At 43.0% G+C, this 24,286-nt stretch overlaps 2 protein-coding genes across 4 annotated transcripts in view; both read left to right on the top strand.

Annotated features, from left to right (window-relative positions):
* The window catches only part of actn1 (actinin, alpha 1), a 50,666-nt gene extending 33,281 nt beyond the window's left edge, over positions 1-17,385 (top strand). The window contains exons 9-22 of one of the 3 annotated variants that reach the window (XM_071896521.2): positions 3,975-4,067; positions 4,586-4,816; positions 5,750-5,897; positions 6,212-6,362; positions 7,268-7,376; positions 7,902-8,042; positions 8,990-9,172; positions 10,019-10,153; positions 11,075-11,254; positions 12,238-12,384; positions 14,467-14,547; positions 14,902-14,967; positions 15,410-15,568; positions 16,747-17,385. In XM_071896521.2, the coding sequence (XP_071752622.1) occupies positions 3,975-4,067; positions 4,586-4,816; positions 5,750-5,897; positions 6,212-6,362; positions 7,268-7,376; positions 7,902-8,042; positions 8,990-9,172; positions 10,019-10,153; positions 11,075-11,254; positions 12,238-12,384; positions 14,467-14,547; positions 14,902-14,967; positions 15,410-15,568; positions 16,747-16,905 (1,983 nt within the window). In that variant the 3' untranslated portion in view covers positions 16,906-17,385. The remainder of the gene's footprint in view (positions 1-3,974; positions 4,068-4,585; positions 4,817-5,749; positions 5,898-6,211; positions 6,363-7,267; positions 7,377-7,901; positions 8,043-8,989; positions 9,173-10,018; positions 10,154-11,074; positions 11,255-12,237; positions 12,385-14,466; positions 14,548-14,901; positions 14,968-15,409; positions 15,569-16,746) is intronic. The other 2 variants (XM_071896549.2, XM_071896537.2) reach the window with 2 other exon arrangements.
* Positions 17,386-18,524: 1,139 nt separating this feature from the next.
* cox16 (cytochrome c oxidase assembly factor COX16) lies at positions 18,525-23,494 on the top strand. The gene is made up of 4 exons (XM_071896762.2): positions 18,525-18,664; positions 19,309-19,386; positions 21,577-21,645; positions 22,845-23,494. Exons 1-4 carry the CDS (start codon positions 18,605-18,607, stop codon positions 22,956-22,958), a joined length of 321 nt encoding a protein of 106 aa, XP_071752863.1. The 5' UTR covers positions 18,525-18,604; the 3' UTR covers positions 22,959-23,494.
* The last annotated feature ends 792 nt before the right edge of the window (positions 23,495-24,286 follow it).

Below are 24,286 nucleotides of genomic sequence, written 5' to 3'. Positions count from 1 at the left end.
GAGCCGAGTTATATAAGGCCTAATTTCATTTGAGAGGCCCGGAACAAAAGAGTATATTTCAGCACAGCTGTGTTTAAGCAACGCAGATCAAAAATGGCTCTTGTTTATAATTGGAGTGAGTGAAGAGGCGGCGGCGGCGGCTTGCCTCATGGTAAGCGATGAAAGTACAGCTGGACTCTGAATTGCATCATATATCTGAAAGGTGTGGGATATGATATGGCGCTGGCAGGTCCTCAAAATGTGCTAGAGATGCGTGGGATGTTGCTAAGTTTAGTTCCAAAATAAGAAATGCACCATTCGAAAATAGTCACACCTACTCTTACAGAAGTAAAACAAATCTGGTTATTTCTAAAGGAGAGTTGGTGACTGAATCCTCTATATTTTGGAGATATTGGATGCCAAAACTCCAGTAATAATTATTTTCTAAAACTGATATATGGTGTTTTGGGATGAATTACTAGCGGCACTTGGTTACAAGGTGTGAATGTATTTAAACTGTGGCTTGAGCTGATCATGCACAGCTACTTATATGTACATATTGATAGGTTGAAGTAAATCAAGCTGTATACATATTCCAGCCATCCCAGCAACCTCACCCTTAAAGTCAAGTTCATCTTAATTAATCTTTAAGGGGAAATTCTGTCATCAGCGTCCACAAGGAGAGAAACCAAATTAAAGCAACAAACTTGGAGCCAAACTGTAGCCGTTGGTAGACTGGAGACGACTTGTGCCCGCTGCCGCCTCCTCCGGTGATTACGCCCCCTGCTGGCCCCTTTTGTCTCTGCACACTTTTACTCGGTGCATTTTTCTCTCTTTCTCTTCTTCTGTGCCTCTCCCCTTCCTCTGTTCCCTGGGCAGATATCATTAGCACCTTGAGGCCAGATGAGAAGGCCGTCATGACTTATGTGTCGTGTTACTACCACGCGTTCTCAGGCAAGCAGAAGGTGAGACCCCACCGCCCCCCCTCCACCACCACCACCACCACCGCCGCCGCCCCGTCCTGCTAGCAGGGCAGGACACATGACAAACTTTTTCATCCACCGGCCACAGTGCCTGGTGGTTTCTGGACACTTTTACTGTTTAACCAGCCAATTTAAAGTTTTGAATAAAAAATAATCTCCAAACAATGACCGGATACCTGCCAAAGCGGCTGGCAGAGTCTGACAGACAAACCGCAGTCCAATTTTACCAGCATTTGACCTTAAAGTATGACAGTACCAAGCAAGCAGTAACACAAAACTACACCCGAGAATATGGAAAACTACTTGCTTATTAACACTGAAAGGTTGAAAGATGGTAATACAAACTGGCAAGCCAAATACCTCTTAAAGCTTTTTAAAATTTGAATTGGAACGCATATTTTTCATTTGTCAACACTGCCAACACAAACTGCGGTGTTGTATGAACCAATTTGGATATTCACAATATTATCGATACTGCAAAACTTCTGAATCTATGTATCAGAGGCATCTTGAGGATTTGGGATGGATTTTTTAAGCATTTGGCAAACCTAGGTTCTGAAAAAAACTCTTCCCGTCTGTGCAGAGGAAGCCATCTTGCAGTGGCAGCGAGCCAATCAGTGAGCAGCTAGGCTCACCTGACCCCCCTATCTCCTGCCAGCAAGAGTCGCTGTCCTGCTGTGAAGGATGGAGTCCAAAGCAAAGCAGCCTTATACAGTAGATGGCTGTTAGCTGCAAGTCATACTGGGATCTCTGGTTGCGTCAAGCTTATCTCATCTCATTACCCAGCCCACACCCTCACTTAACACACACATTTGCATTGTTAACATCCTTATCTCAAAACATATGACATTTGACGGACGATTTCATCTGAAGTGCCTTAAAGCGCTGCGAGTGCAAACATTTTCAGCATGGGTGGCAATCTGAGTTATGCAGAAACATCTCATCTGTCCCTTTTCAGCAGCAAGAGATATCGATTCTTGATCTAGCGCACAACCTGCCAGCATACAGTTCTTATATTGTCAGTGGAATACATGATGCCAAATCCGCTAAAGATCTCTGCAGAGAATAATAGAGACTTATCTCATACACAGGATATCCGTTAAATCCCCCCTGCACTCAGAATCTTTATTAGGATCCACTCCCTAATGGAGTTATTGACCTCCTGAGGAGCGGAGGCCCGGAAACCACTGCTGGCTGGCACGCGGTTTTTTACGATGCTGGCATGGCTGGCACATAGAGGCAGGAGGTAGAGGAATAGGTCTTCCACCTCCGCATAATTTACCTCAGATTGTACCCGCTGGGGCAGAAATTTCCCTATAAACACCATTTCTCACTTTGCCTCATTGGCTGGACCTAGCCGTGGAAATCCTCACTTTAGATTTACAATACAAGGTCCAAGTTGGCTTTAAAGATCAACTGTGAGATAGTTATCGTCCAACAGCTGGTTGCCTAGTCCACTGTCCTCTCTCCTGTCTCTGCTGGCTCTGATGTCAGGACTAAGCAATTCATAGTAGAGCGGCTCCAAAAGCCTGGCTGTCGGGGCTTCCAGTAAACAGGCCCAGCAGGCAAGCATTTGCGTTTGCTCATGGAAGCACGACCTGCACATCCTGGCTGTCCTTTTAAGGCTTCTCGCCCGCTGCTCCGTGGGCCTCCAGAGCATGTCTCAGAGCCGGCCAACTTTCCCCCGTGATCTCCTGACAAAGGAGACTGGAAGCCGTCCTGTGTGTGTGTGTGTGTGTGTGTGTGTGTGTGTGTGTGTGGGATGCCAGTCTGTGAGCTATGAAACGGGGTGGGAGAGAGATTCGAGTCTACCTTACTGTATGGCTCTGTGCTTCCAAAAAGGACACTGCTGTGAGATTACAGGCGCTGTCTTTTTAAATCTGTAAATTTCCTTGTCAAGCTTTTTAGAGGAAAATCAATAATGGTGCAGTTAGGGCTGATTCATTACACTCAAAGATGGATTTCTTTCGATTTCAATATCATCCTATTATCTGAGCCATTTTTATCTCTCTCTAAAATACTGGTGGAAGGTTTTTATATCCGGCTGATTATGATGCATTGGTAAGCTATAATACACCATCACACTGCATATTCCCAAGACTGTGCATGTTGCAAGTTTCTCTCTTTTTGCTGCAAATATCTTTTCTCTACATATCCTCTGCTCTTGTTTTGAATGAGCCTCTCTGACCATATTTATTCATCTTGAACCCAGCGGGTTAACTGAATACATGTTGTCATGGAAACTCTCCTTCCTTCTTACCTTTGCCAGTCCAGTTATAAAGACAGACAGACAAACAGGCCATGTGTTAAAGAAGTGTTGTGTCATGGATGAGCCCCTCTTTCTCCCTGCTGGGCTGTGTTATTCTCCTGGGAGCCTCGCTCTCCATCTCCCCAGTCACAGCTCTCTGTATGTAGGTTGAGAGGCTAAAATAACGTACTGTATGCTGCTGTTCTATAAAAAGACAGTGGTGCAGAGAGAAAGGTGCCCCAGAGACACACACACACACACACACACACACACCTGACGACAGGTACAATATGTGTCTGACGTGTCCTTGTTAAAGACTAAGCCCTCTTGAGTTGTCACTGTCTCTCTCTAGAGTCCCTCCTGCTAGAAAGCGACATTCGATTATTAATCTTAGGACATTTAGATGACACTCACAGTGCAACACACAAGCCCAGACTGTATAACAGACATAGCCGTCATGGCAGTCCCACTTTTTACATGCTTGCTGCATTGCTGCTGCTCTGTTGCAACTTGTTCCATCCCCAAAATGATTAGTCTGGAAAAGTAGTATAGGATAGATGCAGCATGCAGGAACTTCTACAGTGCAATGGCTCCCACAGTGGAAATAAATCAAATTGATTAACTTTATAGAGCATACACCGAATATACATTGTATAGTATAGATGAGTGAACACCGCCGGTACTTTATGACGATGCCCAGTAACCGCCTTCAATCAATGCTGGGTCTCACGCTGTTTCTCCCCCCTCCCCTACGCACCATCCAGGCAGAGACAGCGGCCAACAGGATCTGCAAGGTGCTGGCTGTCAACCAAGAGAATGAGCAGCTGATGGAGGACTATGAGAAGCTGGCCAGTGATGTGAGCACACCCCTCTTTTTTCCTATAATGTTCCCCGCACTTTCTCTACCCCTCTCTCTCTCTTCCCCTTTTTCCCCTACCTGCCTCGCCTCCCAAGCCCCCGGGGGGTGTTCGTGCTCCATGTGAGTGCAGGGCTAGCGACCGCAAAACATGGTAGTCCAAGATAAACCGGCACCCAGGAAAACATGGTTGCTTTGTGTCTTAAAGGTGTAAAAGCATCAGATCAATATAATTTAAAGTTTGGATTGAGTTTGGATTAGTTAGAGTAAGGAAGCAAATGAATAACTAACCAATTAGCTAACGGATTATCTCAACCTTTTCTTCTTTTACGACTCGTTACGCACATATTCCTCTTTTACATCCTCTCTGCCAAACCTCTTACTCCATCTCTCTTTTATCTGCATGGTTCTCCTTTGCCTCCATCATCCCCCTTCTTTCCCCTTCAAATGCTCTTCCTCTGGCCCTTCACCACACACACACACACACACACACACACACACACACTACCACCTCCCCAGCTGCTGGAGTGGATCCGCCGCACCATCCCCTGGCTGGAGAACCGCGTGCCGGAGAACACCATGCAGGCCATGCAGCAGAAGCTGGAGGACTTCAGAGATTACCGCCGCCTGCATAAGCCGCCCAAGGTGCAGGAGAAGTGCCAGCTGGAGATCAACTTCAACACCCTGCAGACCAAGCTGAGGCTCAGCAACCGGCCCGCCTTCATGCCCTCCGAGGGGAAGATGGTCTCGGTAGGTCACAGCGACTCGTGAAAGTACAGACACACACACACACACACAGAGAGACAAACTCACAGACACACACAAACGCTGCTGCTGTTCCATTAAAAGTCTGTGGTGCAGAGAGGAACGTGCTCCCAGGATGCCGTGTCCACACTCACACATACATCACATAATTTTCCTCATATCATTGGATTGCAATTTGTTTTTCTTGCTTTTAAAGCTGCATTAGACAGGATGTTTATGTAAAAATTCACACATTATCAACTTAAATCACAAACTAGGGCTGCAACAGAGAAGAGTCTCATCCCCACTAATTGAGACCCTGTAGATTCACCCCATTTGCCACAATATAATTCATGTGTCTGGTATGGACACTGAGGAAGGGACAGATCAATTCCCCTTTGGTATAAAGCATCACAGACTGGCCAGGTTAAACATGAGCATGCTGTGTGCAGTTTACTGTTGCCATGTCACATGATTTCTGGATATTGTAAGTTCAAGTTTTTTACCTCTCACTGCCATTTGGAGCTGTCAACACAGCAACGTTTCCTACTGTAGCTTTAAATTGAATTATGTGATTTTCATTCCTTGTAAAGCACTTCTTGACAAGGTTGTTTTGAACTAAAAGTAGCTTTATAAACAAGTTTGATTTGATTTGGCAAAGAGTATCAAGATGCCTTTAGGAAATCCAACCCTCCTCAGGTTTTATGTGCAACTCTGATGGGCAACAGTGGCCAAAGAGTTACCTCAGCATTGTTGCATTAATCATCTTGTTGCTAGGGAACATTTTAATACATTTTTGAACACATGTCTCACTTTGTTGCCTGTCGCTCTTAGCGTTGCCCATCTATATTGCCCAAAAATAGCCTGGTGAACCAACACCTTTATGTCTGTTTTTGGTAAGAATAAACCCTCAAGAGTCTTTTCATTTGCCTTGTACAGGACATCTCTAATGCGTGGGGAGGTCTAGAGGGAGCGGAGAAGGGCTATGAAGAGTGGCTCCTCAATGAGATTCGTAGGCTGGAGAGACTTGATCACCTGGCAGAGAAGTTCCGCCAGAAAGCAGCCATCCATGAAGCCTGGACCGATGGTACTGAGAAGACTTCTCCCACTTATTCTCTGTCTGAACACGGAGAGCTGGCATGCTCCTGTTTGGCAGCCTGTGCCTCAGGCTGGGTGGTAAAGGCCACAATGAAGTAGAATGGAAATTATAGGCTATAAACATTTCAAATGTTTGGAATATTGTCTGATGGAAGTGCAGTTTTGAAGTGCAGTTGCCCTTTGTTTTCATATCACTTTACAACTGTACTATATGAACACAGATGGTGAAACTGATAGATTTGAGATTATTATTTTATTTGATCTAAACTTTAGCCGTACATTTTTCTCTGTCTCCCCCTGCAGGCAAGGAGGAAATGCTGCAGCACCGGGACTACGAGACGGCCTCTCTGTCAGAGATCAAGGCCCTGCTGAAGAAACACGAGGCCTTTGAGAGCGACCTGGCCGCGCACCAGGACCGCGTGGAGCAGATCGCAGCCATCGCACAGGAGTTAAAGTAAGGGATGGCGAACCAGACCGGGGTGAATACCGGTAGATTGTGTTGCAGGGTGATGATGAAGGTTAAAACAGAGCAGGATATGTTGAAGGTGGCTTATGACACCAAACGCCACATCCAGGACCTTTCCATTTCTAATATCTCTGCTCTTCCATGGCTGTATTGACCATCTCTCTCTCTCTCTCTCTCTCTGTCTCCTTCTCTCTCTCTCTCTCTCTGTCTGTCTGTCTCTCTCTCTCTGTCTCCTCTCTCTGTCTCTCTCTCTCTCTGTTTCCTTCTCTCTATGTCTCTCTCTCTGTCTCCTCTCTCCTCTCTCTCTCTCTGTCACTCCTCTCTCTCTCTCTCTCTCTCTCACTCTCTGTCCTCTCTCTCTTTCTCCCCTCTCTCTCTCTCTCTCTGTCTCTCTACTCTCTCTTTCTCCATCTCTGTCTCTCTCTGTCTCTCTTTCTTTCTCCCTCACTCTTTCGCTCTCCGGTGTCAAAGTGTTTTCAGTTATTTTCCCTCTCTCTTGTTGTTGTTGTCATCAGATTTTCCATGAAAGAACATCAAAAGTCTCTCTGTCGAACTTAGGTTCACTTCATTTGCACAATGCAAATGATCAAACACTGAAAAAGAGAGAAGGGGAAAAAAAAGAAATACAAACTTTGTGTGTGACACAAAGAAACCCCAAGGGGCTTGTAAGAACATTTCACCCCAAAAGACAAACAAACAAACAACAAAAAATCAAGATGACAAAGACTCAACAGGAATCAAATGACATTAAAATGAATCAAGGAAGCGAATGGTACAAAAACAACAAAATGCATGAATAACAACTAAGGGAAATCATGTAAATGAAAGCAGGCCTGATGCAGATAGCGATAATGAATCTCTTGTTCGCCTGTCTGTTTGTGTTTGTGCTCCAGTGAGCTGGACTACTACGACTCCCCCAGTGTAAACGCTCGCTGCCAGAGGATTTGTGACCAGTGGGACACGCTGGGAGCCCTGACCCAGAAACGCAGCGAGGCTTTGCAGGTGAGACGGGGTTAAGAGAGGGACACGCTGGGGCGACCCTGTTCTCTCCCTAAAACAATAAGAGACCTGTTGAGTTACTGGAGAGTCACATTTCTAACTGATAATCACCCACTTTGTTTTCCTAGTTTGTAGACTCCCTGTGCTTTTCTAAAAAATAATAATTACACATATGAAGATGAAAGTGTTCTCCCGCACAGTGAGAGGCTGCGAACGGACCGTTTGTTTTTTAGGGTTCCCACAGGCCTTGAAAATCATTGAAAGTGGCTTAAAAGTTTTTGAAAATAAATGGATTGCCTTGAAAGTACTTGATTTTTAATGTAATTTAATTTAATTAAAATATAGCCCATACACAAATGAATCAGTGTACTTCAGCTCATGACTAAAAGATCAGGACTAAAAAATGAGGTCTCTATGTCAATTTTGAGTCTCTTGAATTTCACCAAACAAGCCCAAGAAAGTCATTGAAAAGTCCTTGAATTTGATGTCCAAGTGAACGTTTAAACCATTTGTTTTCATGCTTGACAGAGAACTGAGAAGCTGCTGGAGACCATCGACCAACTGTACCTTGAGTTTGCCAAAAGAGCGGCTCCGTTCAACAACTGGATGGAGGGCGCCATGGAGGACCTGCAGGACACCTTCATCGTCCACACCATAGAAGAGATCCAGGTGAGCACGGAGAGCGCTGACAGGGAGATCAGAGATTAAACCTTATTGGTCCCAGTGGGGAAACTGGGTCGTTGGAACAGAAAAAGTAATGGGATTCAATAGAGAAAAGGAAATAGAACATAGGGACACACCTAGTAGAAATACTAAAATAATAAAAGCAATAAAAAAGAATGTAAGTAGTTGTGGGGTTATGTAAACATATGTTGCCAACAAAGTAGACTGTAAAGGTGTGAAGTATGGAAGAAAGAAAGAAAGAAATAAAAGAAAGAAAGAAATGGATTACTAACATTTATGGATTTACTTACAGATGTTACTAGTACTCTCAATTGCTTAATTAAATATGGATTACTAAATATGACACCTTGAAACTATTTGGTGTATATGTTAGTATAAGTAAATATGAATCTAGGTAAATCTAATATAGGTATATATATAAATCTAAATATGTATAAACACATTTGGTATGTATAGATATAAGTATTAAAACACTGTCCTATGAAATACGTTATGAAATGGAAAAATCACAAATACACAGTATGAAAATGAAAATGTAAATATAAGATATAAGATATGTGAATCAACTGATATTTGCCTGCCTTGTTTTAAATGGTGCTTGTTGAATTTTCTATGCTGTGCAGTTTCTTGGTCTTTTTCTTTCTCAGTTATACAACAAGCTTCCTCAAAATAGAGTTGGCCTTGTGATGTTTAAGTGAATAACTGTTGACCGAGTTCAAGCACTGTCAGTGTGACGCTGAGAGAGAAAACCAGACTGTCCTTGCTTCATGTTCCAATAAATATTTTCGAAAAAAAGAAAAAGACGTCATTGGAGACAAGGGTAGAGTCTGCTTTAGAGGAAAAGAAAGCCAACTCTCTTTTTAGATGCAAAAGTGAAACAGCCTGTATCGTTTATGTTTTATAACTTCATGCATTTGTATTTTGTGTGTCAGGGATTAAGCACGGCCCATGAGCAGTTCAAAGCCACGCTGCCAGAGGCGGACAAGGAGCGCCAGGCCATTCTGGGCATCCACAACGAGATCGCCAAGATTGTCCAGACTTATCATGTCAATATGGCCGGCTCCAACCCTTACACCACCATCAACCCCCAGGAGATTAACGCCAAATGGGACAAGGTAATGAGAATCAATCATACACCAATACACTTCAAGATGTTTATTTATCCAGGGAAGATTGACTGAGCAAGCATGATCTTTTCCAGCAACATCCTGCTTCACATTCCCACAGTTGTACATGTTTTCACCTCTGAGCTGCAGCAGAGAAGTGTGGGGTTTAGTGCCTTGCTCCAGGGCACTGCAAGCATTTTCCATTCACTTTCCCAACCCAAGCCAAGTGAGGGATTCAAACTGGCAACCTCCCGCTCAAGCCTCTAGGCTACTGCCACTTTCTCAATTGGAAGACATCAGTGGAACCCAACCCTAGACCAAAAAAGGGTTTTCAGTGCAGATTTCATAGGGTATCGAAAAGGAAAAATAAGTTAAGGATGAGTCATAATCCATTTCTGTAAAGTCAAGTGTAGCCCTTAAATTCAGACTGTTATCTGTTCCTTTAACATAGCTATAATTGTTTATCTATCGTATAATCTGGTCTGCTTGCATTCATGTTTTTACATTTTTACATTTTAGGCATTTTAGTGACGCTTTTATCCAGAGCAGCTTACAACGAATGCAACAGTAGGATAAGCTTAAATTCCTGGTTCACCAACATTACAAGCAACCAATAGTAAGGAGTGCAAGAGTCAAGGCCGCAGCAGCCAGACAATAGACAAAATACTTCTGAGTGCCAAGAACATTTATAGATCCTGTCTTGTGAAAAAAAGGTGTAAGATTGTGGAGACGATGTCGTTTAGTGTCTTTTGAAGAGTTTTCAATTCATGATGGAAGATGGAAAAACGAGGGGATGACTCTACATTCACTCTGAGCTTCATCCTTCATACTTCTTCCCATGATTCCCCGGCCCAGGTCAGGCAGCTGGTGCCTCAGCGCGACCAGGCTCTGATCGAGGAACACGCCCGGCAGCAGAACAACGAGCGCCTGCGCAGACAGTTTGCCAACCAGGCCAATGTCATCGGGCCCTGGATCCAGACCAAGATGGAGGTCAGTCTGAGCAGACGGGACAGTCAAATGACCAGTTAGGAGTTCAGAATGAGGCCACCATGATGACTAGTATAGTCTGTGGAGCCTATTTATGTGTAATTTTGTTTGTACATGTCACTTACTAGCTTCTATAATTGTATAGTCTCTATTTCAGCACTGGTGATCTTTTGTCACTTAGTCACTCCAGTCCTGTAACAATTATTCCATATAAACAAAGTTTCAAACAGGAATCCTTTATTATTCAGGCTTTTCACAGTCCAAAATCTAGGATGCAAACTCAATCCGCTACATTTACATTTACACTTTATGCATTTAGCTGACATAGTCTTACAATGTGCACAACAGAATATAATAGTGGTAGAAATTGACATTTTTAGATCATTAACATTACAAGCAACCAGCAGTAAGGAGTGCAAGGGTCAAAACTGCACTGCCCATTGTTATATAATACTATTGTATATTATATAACATATATACAGTATATGCAGTGGGACAATATTTTCTGTTGACATGTGAAAACCTTGTAACTCCAATTTTGGTGATTTTCATGTTTTCACTTCATCGATTACAAAAGTCTTCTATGGGTTGAGAAAATTGTACCAACTTTGGGTTTATAAAACCCTTTCAAACATCAATTTGCTAAATTCAAAACTGCATGGTGGTCAAGCTGAAAACAAGGCTGTTTTTCTTAGCTCTTGAAAAGTTGACATTTTGGAGATATAAAGGTTTCATCTGACAGCGACGATATGTAACAACTATTCCCGTGTTCCTGGAATGATGATGTATGACAGAGAGGTGTGAAGTAAAGATATAGGAGTCAGACAGTAAAGGTTAAGTTTTTGTGGGTTTTCATATTCTTTTCAAGTCATCCACTTGTTAATAGCCTGGGTCGCCTGTCTCTTCTTCTGTGGTTCTGTGCAGGAGATCGGCCGTATCTCCATTGAGATGCACGGCACCCTGGAGGACCAGCTGACGCACCTACGCCAGTATGAGAAGAGCATCGTCAACTACAAGCCAAAGATCGACCAGCTGGAGGGAGACCACCAGCTCATTCAGGAAGCTCTCATCTTCGACAACAAGCACACCAACTACACCATGGAGGTAAAACCTGGATCCAGCCTTCAAACGCAAGGAATCACCAAACATGACATGAAAAAGAAGTGAAATACATCTACTGAGTTTTCTGCATTGTCCAATCAATGTCTGTTCCTACTTTCACTTCTCACTGAAATGATTGTTGCTGTGTTTGATGTGACCAACAGACCTGGGTCCAATAGCATTTGCAAATACTTTTTAGGTTTTGTTTTAGTGTACATAGGTGCCAGATGGTTTGCGTTTGCCACAAAGGACAAAACTATCAGAGCCAGAAGGTTTAGACAATCACAGAAAAAATATAGTAAACTTTTCTGTGATGATTTTTTCCCTGACACCAGTGTACAAAATAAACTTTTTGGCTCACATGGCAAGAGCTGGTAAACAAAAAAAAAACAATACCTGCCAAGAATCAGGTGCTGTGTGAAGCATTCAATAAAGAGACAAGAGCAGATTTTTATTTTTTTTTAACTTAACTTTTAACTTTTTTTTCTTTTTGGTGGTGTCACACCTGCTATGTGTCGCCAAATGTTTAGATGCCTGTTTGATACAGAATAATTATTTATTTTGCTTTGATTTGATTGGCTCACAGTCAGAGAGAGAGAGAGTGTACGGTGGCCAGTATGGACAAAGTTTGAGAACAAAGACCAAAGACTATATATAACGTAGTTGTTCAAATTCAAAAGTCTCAAGTGTGGTGGGTGATGCTTATCAATTTATCCACCAAAGACAAATTTTACAGGAATTTGGCACTTGGCGTGTCTTAATTTCAGACCCTGCCTGACACCGTCTACCTTGGCCTGATGTGGTAAATCCCACCCATCTTATGCTCCACGCAGGCTTAAAACAAACACAACAACTCCTATCCAACTACTATCTGACCCAGGTCTGGATCCCACCTGAAACCGATCCCCCTGGGACTCTTTTTAATATCTCTTTCTTCCCGTTACGGCTCCTTGAACTTGCTCTCCCTCCGTCTCTCTCCTCCGCAGCACATCCGCGTGGGCTGGGAGCAGCTACTCACCACCATCGCCCGCACCATCAATGAGATTGAGAACCAGATCTTGACGCGAGATGCCAAGGGCATCAGCCAGGACCAGATGAATGAGTTCCGGGCTTCCTTCAATCACTTTGACAGGGTCAGTAGTACTGAGTCACACTGCAGAGAGAAAGCAGCAGGCAAGGAGAGGTGTAGCAGACTGTTCACCATGCATATAGTCAGCTGTGTGGAGTTTGTTTTTGCGGTTAATACACATGCTCTAAAGTATGAGCTAGATTTGAATAGAAATAGAGTAGGTTTCACTCTGTGGATGCATCCGATTCTGGAACCTAAAGACCTGCAGTCACATGAGTTTGTTTTCTGCACGTTTAGACAACATCGACAAAGCAAAGAGGTTGAGGTGAGAATATATCAATCGTTGTGGGTCCGAGACCATTCACCTCCTGTCATGCTGCCCAAGGTGTGGCTAACAACAGTCCTTTAACAATCCTTTAACCAGAAAACAGATTGATTGAATGTACAGTGTCTGTGTCTAATGCATCAGGCTGTGCAGTGACCTTACCGCTTGGTTGAAGAGGGACTTACAGTTCAGTGAAAGATCATTTAACTTTAAAAGCGCAGGGGCTTTATAGATTCATATCAATGGAAAATGTAGACCAGAATCAGCTTTCTTCATCAGGTAAATTCCTTAGATTAGGAATTATAATCAATATATGCATGCTTTTTTATTTTACATGGAATTAGGATTTAGGATAGGTGGATTGGCTTTCGAGCAACAATTGACATTCTAGTTAATACAGCTGGGCGATATGGTTGAAATCAATATCACGATGAATTTTCTCGATATTGATATATGAATGAATGAATGAATGAATTGAAATCATGACATCACATGTTAAATAATCAAATTAATGTTCATCCCACTGAACTGAATAGTAATGTTAGGTGTGATGTCAAACAAAACTGAAATTTTCAAATAATATTCCTACCATACTTTTAATTCAGAGTTGTCAGAGTTTTTAAATAAAATTTGCTTATCATCAGTTTAGACAGCAGAATTGTGTGTCACAATATCCCAAAATCACCATATCATCACTATATAATTCCACTGAAAGACGCTAAACGGTAATACTGAATTATCGCCCAGCCCTAGTTCGTACTATACCAGTAATATTATTTTCGTATATTCTGCATAGCGACAAAATATCTTTCCATTGATGGTTGCAAACCTCAGATCCCGTGATGCTATAACAACCTGCTCCCCCCCCCCCGCCCCCCTCAGCCTTGACTCTCTAGAGCATAGTGTTTACATTAGGGCCCAGTGTGTCAGGAACAGCACCAATTATGGATGAGTTTTTATTTAGCTCCCCCCCCCCCTTCCCCCCCACCCCCCAGCTCTCCCGCCGAGCTTCTGTAGACTCCACCATTACCTCATGCATTCTTCCATAGCTGCCCTATTGTTAATCAATATCCGTGGTCGATGATGGAAAACTAACTGTGGAGCTGAACTTGCATCTCTGTTTCATATTTCATTACGATGAAGCCCCCCCCCTCAAGGCTTTTGGCTTGACATGTGTTGCTAGAAGTTAGGGAACGGTCCGTGCATTAAAAACTGAGTGGTGTAGAAAACGAGTCGTCAAGGTTCTCCAAGAAAAGCACTAGATTGTATTAGAGTATGAGAAAATGAGTCATCAAGCATTTCTACTCTGACTTTTGTCTGTGCAAAACAAAAAGGGGAAAGGGATACTTTTGCATCCGAGATAAAAGCGGCAGATTAGTCACACAGGACCGCAGCGTATTTTGTGTTGTCGAGTGCCGCCATGTGCCATCGTTCGGCGGTATGAATAACCTCACCACAAGGCCCTGTAGTCTGCCTGCCACACTGCACATTAACGCCTCTGAATGCCCTCGCCCAGCATGGCAGCACTGCTGCCACCGTGTGTTCACCTGCCAGATCCTAACGAATATGCACTGTGTTCTCTGTTGTTTTCCATCCCTCGTGCATGCCCCCCCCCCCCCTTCACCCCTCACCCCCTCTTTTTCCCCTGTGCATGTTTCACCCCCCTCCCCCCACATCACCACCACCTCACCTCCCCTCCCACTCCTCCCACTCCTCCCACCACCCCCACCATCACTGACACCCCTGTATGTGTGCTGCATGGCCTGTGGCCCCCGACGCCTCGCCTGTCGCTGGCCCCCCCCCCCCCCCACCACACCCCAGGACCACTCGGGCACTCTGGGCGCGGAGGAGTTCAAGGCCTGCCTGATCAGCCTGGGCTTCGATATCGCCAACGATGCACAGGTACTAAACCGCAGCCACACCGCCTGCGGTGAGAAAGGTTTAACTGTTTTGTTTTCTTTTTTTTTTTCTTCTTCTTCTTCTTCACTTTTTTCCCCCTTATATTTCCCCATCCCTACCTCCCCGTCTCTATTCCCGTTTGTACTCGTTCCCCCCCCCCCTATCTCAATCTCCTTTGTGATTTCCCACATCTTGCAACGTCCATATTGTGGATTGTTTGCGGCGTTCCTCCCAAATTCTACTCTTTGTTCATCCTTTATTCTTCTTCCTATGATTTCCCTCCGCTGCCCCCCCACCGCTCCTTCTCTATATCTCTCTTCTCCTCCTGGTTTCGTTTGTCCATCGCTGACCTTGTAGAAGAGAACAGGAATGATGGATGCTGAAGACTTCAAAACCTGCCTTATCTCCATGGGTTACAACCTGGTAAAGCCTTGAACACTCTTAAAGTATGCAAATTTGAATGTGTGTGAGTATGTGTATCTGCTCAAAATGGAAGGTGACTGGTAATGATGATAGATGTGACGTTTCATATATTTTAAATAGAAAACAACACTTTGAATTGAAAAAATATGGTTCACTGATCACAAGGGTTAACATTAGCACTACCACAGTCCATGTTTTGAACTTATATTTCCCATGGATCACCATTAAAACAACACATTAATATTGATGATTATGTAAATTGAAGATTTGCACACAACAATACCTCAAAATAATCACTCCAACTCACTTGTGTTATATATACTCGTATTGTACAGTGAATAAAACAAGTTTATACCTTCGCTTCGGCTGTGTTTTCAGTGTGTTGCCGTGGGGATTGTCTCCATGGCGACTGAGTTTCACAGATCCTCTCTGTTGCCTTCAGGGTGAAGCCGAGTTCTCCCGCATCATGAGCATAGTGGATCCCAACCGGATGGGCCTCGTCACCTTCCAGGCCTTCATCGACTTTATGTCCCGCGAGACGGCCGACACCGACACTGCCGACCAAGTCATGGCCTCCTTCAAAGTCCTGGCAGGGGATAAGGTACGGTAAAGTGTTGTGCTGTAACTTCACCCAAACAGCAGCAACACCACTGCAGAGCAGGTTTCCACTGTAGAATCAGATGAAGTTCCATTTGGCATGAAGAGGAATATTTTCATACATTTTTCATTAAGAGAGCAGGTGAAAACACTGCTGATACATTCACTTGAGGCTCAGACAGAAGATGTGAGGAAGGAAAAATAAAAAATCAACACTGAATTCTCTTGGACAGACACTGTATATTTTACAACTAAACAGCACATTCAAAGTGCCGCTTAAGTTATCTATCGACCTCTAATAACTTCATATATATAACACTTATCAAAACAGAGTTACAAAGTGCTTCACAGGAATAAAAGAGAAGTAATAATAGTAGGATACATGACAAAGTAAAATACATAATACAAATACATCCCCAGAATACATTCCCAGAATACATTCCCAGAAAAGTTAAGAGAGATATATGATATATGATTTATGAAACCTAGACTAGGACAGTAAAAACCTTACTTATTGTACATTTAAGCAAAATCCAAAAATCAGTCTTTGCAACAGGAACACTTTATTTCATCTCACCAACTACTTCCTACCATCAGCTACTTCTGAGCTTAGAAAGCAGTGACAGCTTTCTGACAACTGCTTTCTAACACAGAGAGGTCGAGTCACATGACTTGGACTCGAGTCACAATTTTAATTGCTTGAGATTTGACTTGATGCATGAAGAGAAGACCTGAGACTTGACTTGGGACTTGACTCTGACTTGTACTCTGATGACTTGAAAAGGTTTCTAAAGTCTTGACTTGAGATCTTGTGTTTGTGTAAATGACTTAGATTGAAAGTGATGAGATTTGTTCCAGCAGACGACTGAATTTAAATTCTGTTTTCTGAATTTGTATGGAATGATTGAATTTATTGAAGTTGAAACTGATTATAGAAATCAAACTCATGATGCTCTTACCAAGTTTTTATCCTATTAAAACCATATTGCATTGAAAAGTCCTAGATATTTAGTTTTCTTTAAGATGTTAAATTGATACTGGACTCTTGATTTGTTCTGACTTGACTTGCTGTTCTACATTTAGACTTGGGACTTGACATTAATGACTTGACTTGGACTTTGGTCACACTTCTGTTCTAACATAATAAAAATCTCATGTCATGTTCCTCCTCCCCTGCACCAGAACTACATCCTGGCGGACGAGCTTCGCCGGGAGCTGCCTCCTGACCAGGCGGAGTACTGCATCGCCCGCATGGCGCCCTACAGCGGCCCCGACGGCGTGCCCGGAGCCCTCGACTACATGTCCTTCTCCACCGCGCTGTACGGAGAGAGCGACCTCTGAACCCGACCCGGGACCGCCAGCCTACCCGCTCTCTCCACCGCCACACCCTCCGACCGCCCCGGCACCGCACTCCTGTCCTACTGCGCTCATTTTTGTATGTCTCTGGCCTTATCTTTTTTGTCATAATCCTCTGTCTCCTCCTCCTCCTCCTCCTCCTCCTCCTCCTCCTCCTCCTCCTCCTCCTCCTCCTCCTCCTCCTCCTCCTCCTCCTCCTCCTCCTCCCACCTTTCCGGCCTCGTCACCGCTCCCTCACACTCTTGTCTCCGTTGTATTTGCTTCCCACGCAATGCAGCAACTCTCCGCGTTTACAAAGAGGGAGAGAGAAAAATGTTTGTTTCTGTTTTTATTTTCTCGTTGTCATTGTTTTTCTTCATAAAATGAATAAAGTTAACATATTTTATTATACAGAACAAAAAAGGTATTTTTCTTCACCTGATTGAAAATAAGAGACGAAAATTGTAATAAAGAAAAATTGCAATACTTTCTCTTCTTATTCTCTGTTTGCCATTGGGATCAACTGTTGTTAATAGATTTACACTGACATTTTAAGAATTTAGCTGACGCTCATATCCAGAGTGATTTACAATGAGTGCAATAGTAGAAAAAGCTAAAAACCTAAATCACCAAACAATAGATTTAACAAATATTCCCCTGTCCCTAGAATGATCCTGTATGATGTGTGTGCTGTCAAAGCAAACAGACTGGTGTTGATTTACAAGAAAATGTGTTTTTCAGGAAAAGCAGAAAGTGATGATGATTGTGGCCCAAAGTATAAGATACCTACAATAAGTTAGTGATTACAACATGAATACTAGTCCTACTAAAAACAGCAGCTATGATAGTAGATATAGACGTAGAAGTAGCCTACTGTATTATTGGGTGTCATAGTGAATTAGGAGGAGACTTTACCAAATGATGCACCTGGTATGCATCTGGTGCTCACCAAGCTCGGGCATTCATCAACTATGAGACCAACAGTTCATCTCGTTCAGGAGCACATCTGGACCCGACTGCTGCTGCCTGCAAGAGTATGGAACTGGAACTATGGTCTGTGTGTGTGTGTGTGTGTGTGTGTGTGTGTGTGTTCTGGTACCTCTATTAATTTGAGAGAGTTTTAGACCTTCTGAGTGAGGGCATCTTTGTGAAGTGAGTGAGTCTTCACTTCTATTAAAGCTAGGGTTTAGGGTTAGAACTTGGGTTTAGGGTTTAGATTAAAATCAGGACTAGGGTTTAGGTTAGGGTATGGTTAAGGTTAGGCATATTGTGGTGAGGGTTAGGGGTTGGGGAATGAATGTAGTCAGTCAAAGGTCCTCATAAGGATAGAAGAACAAGGGTGTGTGTGTGTGTGTGTGTGTGAGAGAGAGAGAGAGAGAGAGAGAGAGAGAATAAATAAAGGCTAACACATCAAGAACAGGAGAGAGCTTTTGGACCAAGAATGGGCATACACCTAGTAATAACGCCACATTCAACACCCTAGTTTCTGTTTTTTCTCCACAATATATTATCACATTTTTTTATTTGTGTATTACATTTTTCCATTGCAATCCTTGACAGCGATGCACATCGGAACTCAAAATATTCGAAGTTCGCAACATTCCGGACAGTTTAGGGTGTCGGACCCATTCAGGAAACGCGTCCCCGGCTGTGACCTGCTCGTTTCTTAATCAGTAATATGGAGTTGTAGCTGGGGAGAAGAGTCATGTTCAGTCTGAAGGCGTTGCAGAAAAACAAAACAGTCAGATATGGCGTCCCTATGCTTGTAAGTTACTTTTAGCGTTTAATACTTTTGGCTAATAAATGATGACAAGCCTGTTAGCTAACATTAGCTGCCCAGTCTTGTATTTTAGACTCAACTGAGATGATACAAATGTCAGAGCTAAGTTATTTTAACCAGATTACAGTTGATAACAAAGTAGAATTCGGTAGCCAGGACCTCAGAATAATGTCGTAGGATTATATGTTCGTTTACTAATGTAAGTCATGTTGTAAATACCCATCGAAAACACAATTTAGCCTACGTGAATTGTCTGTTGAGAGAATAAAAACATAATCGAGGCTCTGGGGAAACTTGTACATGTTCAAAACATTATTTGAACTTTCCAAGGTAATAGGAATACAATGTGTACTCTATTTTAGTAGATATTTTGTCTAGAATTATAATGAGAGATACAGTGATACTAATATAAAATGAGTAATAATATCTTTAGCTATACATGATGGTACACATATGTACCATGTAAAAATGATGACAGTGAACTGGACACTAACTAACTTTACTCATTCAAAAGAATAGCATCTCTTTCTCCAAGTTTTGTCAAAACAAGTGTAATACAGTAGTCCTAACACCATTATCCAGACTACTTTTATTGAAAATAACCACAGGTCTTTTGCATGTTATTTCAGTTGCTCATAGTTGGAGGTTCCTTTGGCCTACGAGAGTTTACACAGATCCGCTATGACGCCCAGAAGATCAGAAGAAAGGTGTGTAGTAAATTCAGTTGTGTTACTTTTACAGTTTCACATTTTACGTGTCCAGTGAGACAGTAGATTAAGTTTACGTTCCCAGATAGGAATCACTACAAGAAACCAATGGGAAGAACTACAAGGGTCAAAGCTACAACTTGGTATGCAACTGCTCCTTCTAGTGGTTAGACACATAATTGCACCTGAGATTGTGGTGCGACTACGAGTCCAGACAGCAATGGTACAGTGTAAACAAAGCACACATGTAGAGTTGTGTTGCCATCTGTGAAGACTGCTCAAATCTCAGTGTTAAGCCTAATTGAAGTAAGCTTAAATTGATATTAAGCAGGGCTCAGAATCATACAGATATTATTTTATCTCTTCATCCTTTCGGCAAAAGTATCTAAGACACTGCAGACATACGGCACTGACAGGCTTTTCTAACCTGATTAGAGTGACTCAGTACAAGAGCAAGAAGTGAGAACAAGCCCTAATAATTCATTAAAATGACAGCCCCAATTCATTAAAATGACAGAAGACCGACCCTTTATTAGAAGCCATTACAATCTGATGAGCTGGCTGCGGGGGGGCGAGGGAAGTGGCTGTTTTGTGCTGTTTTACCGTGACAAATGCCGATGCATGTCATCTGGGTGGGAGCCAGATGGCAGGGCATCTTTTCTTATTACTGTCCATGTGAGGCGGGACTAGAGTGTGTACGGCGAGGGGGGGTGGGGGGGTGGGGTGCATCATGCCCCTGGCACTGCGCCTGTCTGCTCCATGCAGCTGCCCCTGCACTACCACTACCTCGCTGCTGAAGAGGCCTGCGGCACATCCAGCCTCCCTCCTCGCCGCTCAGCCGCCCTCCTCTCTCCTCTCCAACCCTGTAGTTGAGAGACCCAACTCTGCTCAACGTGCGTGCGTGTGTGTGTGTGTGTGTGTGTGTGTGTGTGTGCATGTGTATTTTCATGCATGCGGTAGCTAAACAGACGTCAAAATGCATGTGATTAAAACCATTCTTGTGGCTCTTACTTGGAAAATGTTACCAGCTGATTCCATTATTTTGTCCTCTGAGATACTGACCCACTTTAGTCAGTAAAGCCACAGTCTGAGTCACTTACGAACTAAGTCACTGTACGATCCAATTTGCGTTTTCTCCTCAATGAATCAATTCAGCTCAGAGACAAAGCCGAGCTTCCCCTTCAAGGCCGTTCCCTTCCCTGTCCAGGTTTCATGGGAGTATTTCCTCACCTCTGATGCTCCCAGCTTTGGGAGGCTCAGGCTGGTGGTGGTTGAAGTAGGGCTAATAACCCCTCTGTAGTGGGTATAATACTAATTACTAAGGCTATTAATTCCAGTGGACTGGAGGCTGAAAATTGCAAAAGTAATTTCATAGTAGTTATTTTGTAGCTGCCTCTGTAGGCTACATTGTTGTTGTTTTTTTTGCTCTAGTAATATAAGTCTAATTAAAAATCAATCATGAAATTATGAAAGTCGTCATTCACTAGAGTAATTTTAGCATTATTGCGATGAAATATTAGAACTCATTAAAAGTAATGGATTCAGAATGGGATTCATTTCAGTCCTATTCTCGGGCAAAATCAATTTGAATTGCAAAACAATGATAGTTCCACTGGACTTGACTCCTTGTTCCCGAACCATCTGACACGGAACGCTTTCGTTTGGCTCGACCTGGTGATGTTTTGCCAAATCAAGCAGAATAATTTACTGGGGAAAAACAGGGCAAATTGGATCGTCTCTCCAGGTTCGGAGGGGGTGGACTTCGACGATGGTGGGGGAAAAAAAGTCTTGAGTGCTTATCTCTTCCACACAAGCTTATGGGCCTGACTCGCCAACTACCTCTCCTCTTCTGCAGATGCCATCATTTATACATTAAAGAAATAATACATGAAGAAGAGGAGGGGATGATGCCGAGGGGCTTCTCACTGCTTCAGTCAAAAGTTGCAAGCATTCGAGCCTCTTCTCTCTTACCCCTCGCATGATTTGTAATCTGCCTCCCCGCACTAATAAGTCTGTTCTATTTTCGCTGAATCTCTCACGCAGACGAGGAAAAACCTCCCACATCTTCGCTCTCCATCTCTGCCTCTCTCTCCGTCTTTGTTTCTTTTCCCATTTTCTTTGTGTGTTGTGAGCGTGCGAGTCTCTGCCAGCCTCGTGCACGTGTTACTTCTTCTCCGTTATCTCTCTCAGCTGGATCCTTCACTGGAGGCCAAAGTGAGCATCCAGAGGCAGCCAGTCATGCTGGAGGAGGAGTACGAGGTAAGGAGAGACAGGTTAGGGACCCTGAGGGGGGGGAACTGGATGAAAGAAACTGACTGGTGTGCTCTGTTGGCAAGAAAGTGTTGCTGGTAAACAACATGTGCTTTGATAGGGTGTCATCAAATTGCAAGAGGTTTAAAAAAAGAGGCCACACTGTGTAGAAAGGCAAGACTTTTCAGATATCTAGACGCATTTGTGCTGGTAGGTCTGAAATATAAAAATAGTGAATGTACATGTATTTTTACACAATCTGACATTGCTGTTTTTGACCTTTGGGAAACAATTGGGATAGTAGGAGTTCATGTTATTGAATGTTGCAGACCTGGGTCAAATAGTATTTGCAAATAATTATCAGTAGGGTTACACCAATATATCACTAACAATATTGGCCTTTTGTTAAATATCAGATATCGGCCAGTCAATGTTGTCCAATACCAATTTGATGGATGTTCCTCCCTGACAACAGATACATACAATCTATAAAACCTGCAATGAAAGTTTATTTTCAATACAGATTTTAGTTATTCATTGAACTGTTCATTTATGGTTTTTTATATGAATTCTTGATAATATATCCCAAAGTTTCCTTTACCATTGAGTAGGTGGGGTGGGTCAAAGTGCTTTAAAGAGCTGCTAACCCTGAAGGGATTTAATTAGTCTGGGTTTCAATGGAGAGTTTAGTGTCCCATGATGGTCTAAATTCTGGCTTTCCCATCCTGCCAAGAATAAAATACTCAGGGAATACTCAGGATTTTTTAAAATGGAAATGGTCAAATTTAAAGATGCCCAATATCAGAACAAGATATCGGCTATTGGCGACTTTAGTAGCGGTATTGATATGGGCCTTCAAAAACTCATATCAGTTGAACCTTAATTCTTAGCTGCTTGGCAGACCAGATGGTTGAGGGTTTACAGCACCTGGGCATTTCAGAGAGTATCAGGCAAGCTGTCAGAGACAAATCCTAAATTGAGTTTCAAATAGTTTCTTGTATTTTTATCTAAACTTTCTGGCACTCATTTTATTGCCCTATATCTATTGTGGGAAGCCCCGCCCATTTGGTACTCCAAGGAGGTTCAAACAAACCTGTATAATTTTAAAACACTGTTTAATCTAGGACTGGAATGGAACTTTAGATATTGAGTTATTTGGCGTAGTCAAGGTAAAAACTTTCCCCCCTGTTGGGTTGTTTTCTCTGCAGAAGATGAAGGAGACGAACTTGGACGAATGGAAGAACATCCGTGGTCCTCGTCCCTGGGAGGACTCCAAGGAATACCAGGAGCAGCAGCGCAGCAGGCAGAACAAAGAGGGCTGAGGCCCGGGGAAACCGGGCTGAGCAAGACTACACACTCTGCAGCAGGACGGACAAAACAAGAATGGACGGACTGTGTGGCGAAGGCACCGCTGAGACCCAATTATCTTGGACGCTGCAGCTCCAGGGCATGGGCTCAACTTGTTTTGTCTCGGCTTGCGTTGGACTTAAAACTTTGTAATTGTGCATTGTAACAAGTTGTGGCGTCTTCTGGTTGTGACACATTCGGCCCCACCGGTGCAGAAAATAAAGTCACATAAACTTAAAACTTTGAAACAAGTTCAAGGTTGGTCTTAAATTTAAAGAGGTATGCACTGGATCATACAGTTTTATATTTAAAGCATAAAGCAATCCACTGTCAGTAGGCTATTCTCCACACTGATGACCAGGAGTTTGTAATGGAAAACAACCAGTAGGTGGCATGTCTGTGTATTGGTGCACTATACCTTGCTGTGCCTTCCACACAGAAATGCAAGAAAGAAAGATATATATCAATGTATGATTTCCATGGCCGAATAAATTATGTCCTATTGATCCAAACCGTTACTTTTACTTTCCTTTTGTTTTTGACAGTGGCTCGTAGATGTGGAGAGTCTTTGTTTACAGCAATATTGCGTTGATTTACCAGTTGCAAGTATACAAGAATAAATAACGCAACAGTCCAGGCTTTCCTCGGGCTTTATAGGTCCCGACAGTAATCTGTTTCACTGACAGTTATTACTTTGCAATGCGGTGGATTTATTACGTTTATTATGGAAATAGTATTACCTTTGCTTCCTTGTCCTACAAACAAAAAGAACATGACTTTTGCTGTACGCCACAACGTCTTGAGATTGGCACATACACATAATGTGTGTGTGAGTGACAGAAATGTACCCTCTTAACCCATTCCGTTTGAATTACAGAATGACTTAGACATAAATGAATATACTTCAGGTGGAGAGGCATGTATGAAAATGTCCTGGGATACATTTGTTCCGGTTGGCCACACACTGTAAGTGCACATTTTTATTTTGCTGATTTTTGTGCTGCATTAATACCCAGTGTTTCTATTTTAATGGATGCTCTTATTTTAGGTTGGGAATTTATGACAGTGCCACACACACACAGCAGCTTATACGTGAAGATTATTTTTCCAAGCACAGGTTGTACAAATCTGGATCTTGCTTACTGTGTTGCTTTGTCATTGGTTGGTTGAGTGTCAGGCTGAGCCGCCATGCAGTGGCAATCGGCCCTAATCCACCCAACAGATCTGAATGACAAAACAGCAATCAAGTAATTTTGTCGCTGGATTAGCAGATCAAACCGAGGCTTTCTGGTCAGGCTATGTC

Source organism: Centroberyx gerrardi, chromosome 17, assembly GCF_048128805.1.
Source record: "Centroberyx gerrardi isolate f3 chromosome 17, fCenGer3.hap1.cur.20231027, whole genome shotgun sequence".
Lineage (NCBI taxonomy): Eukaryota > Metazoa > Chordata > Actinopteri > Beryciformes > Berycidae > Centroberyx > Centroberyx gerrardi.
Note: the sequence above shows the minus strand (reverse complement) of the source record. Positions and strands in the feature narration are given on the sequence as shown.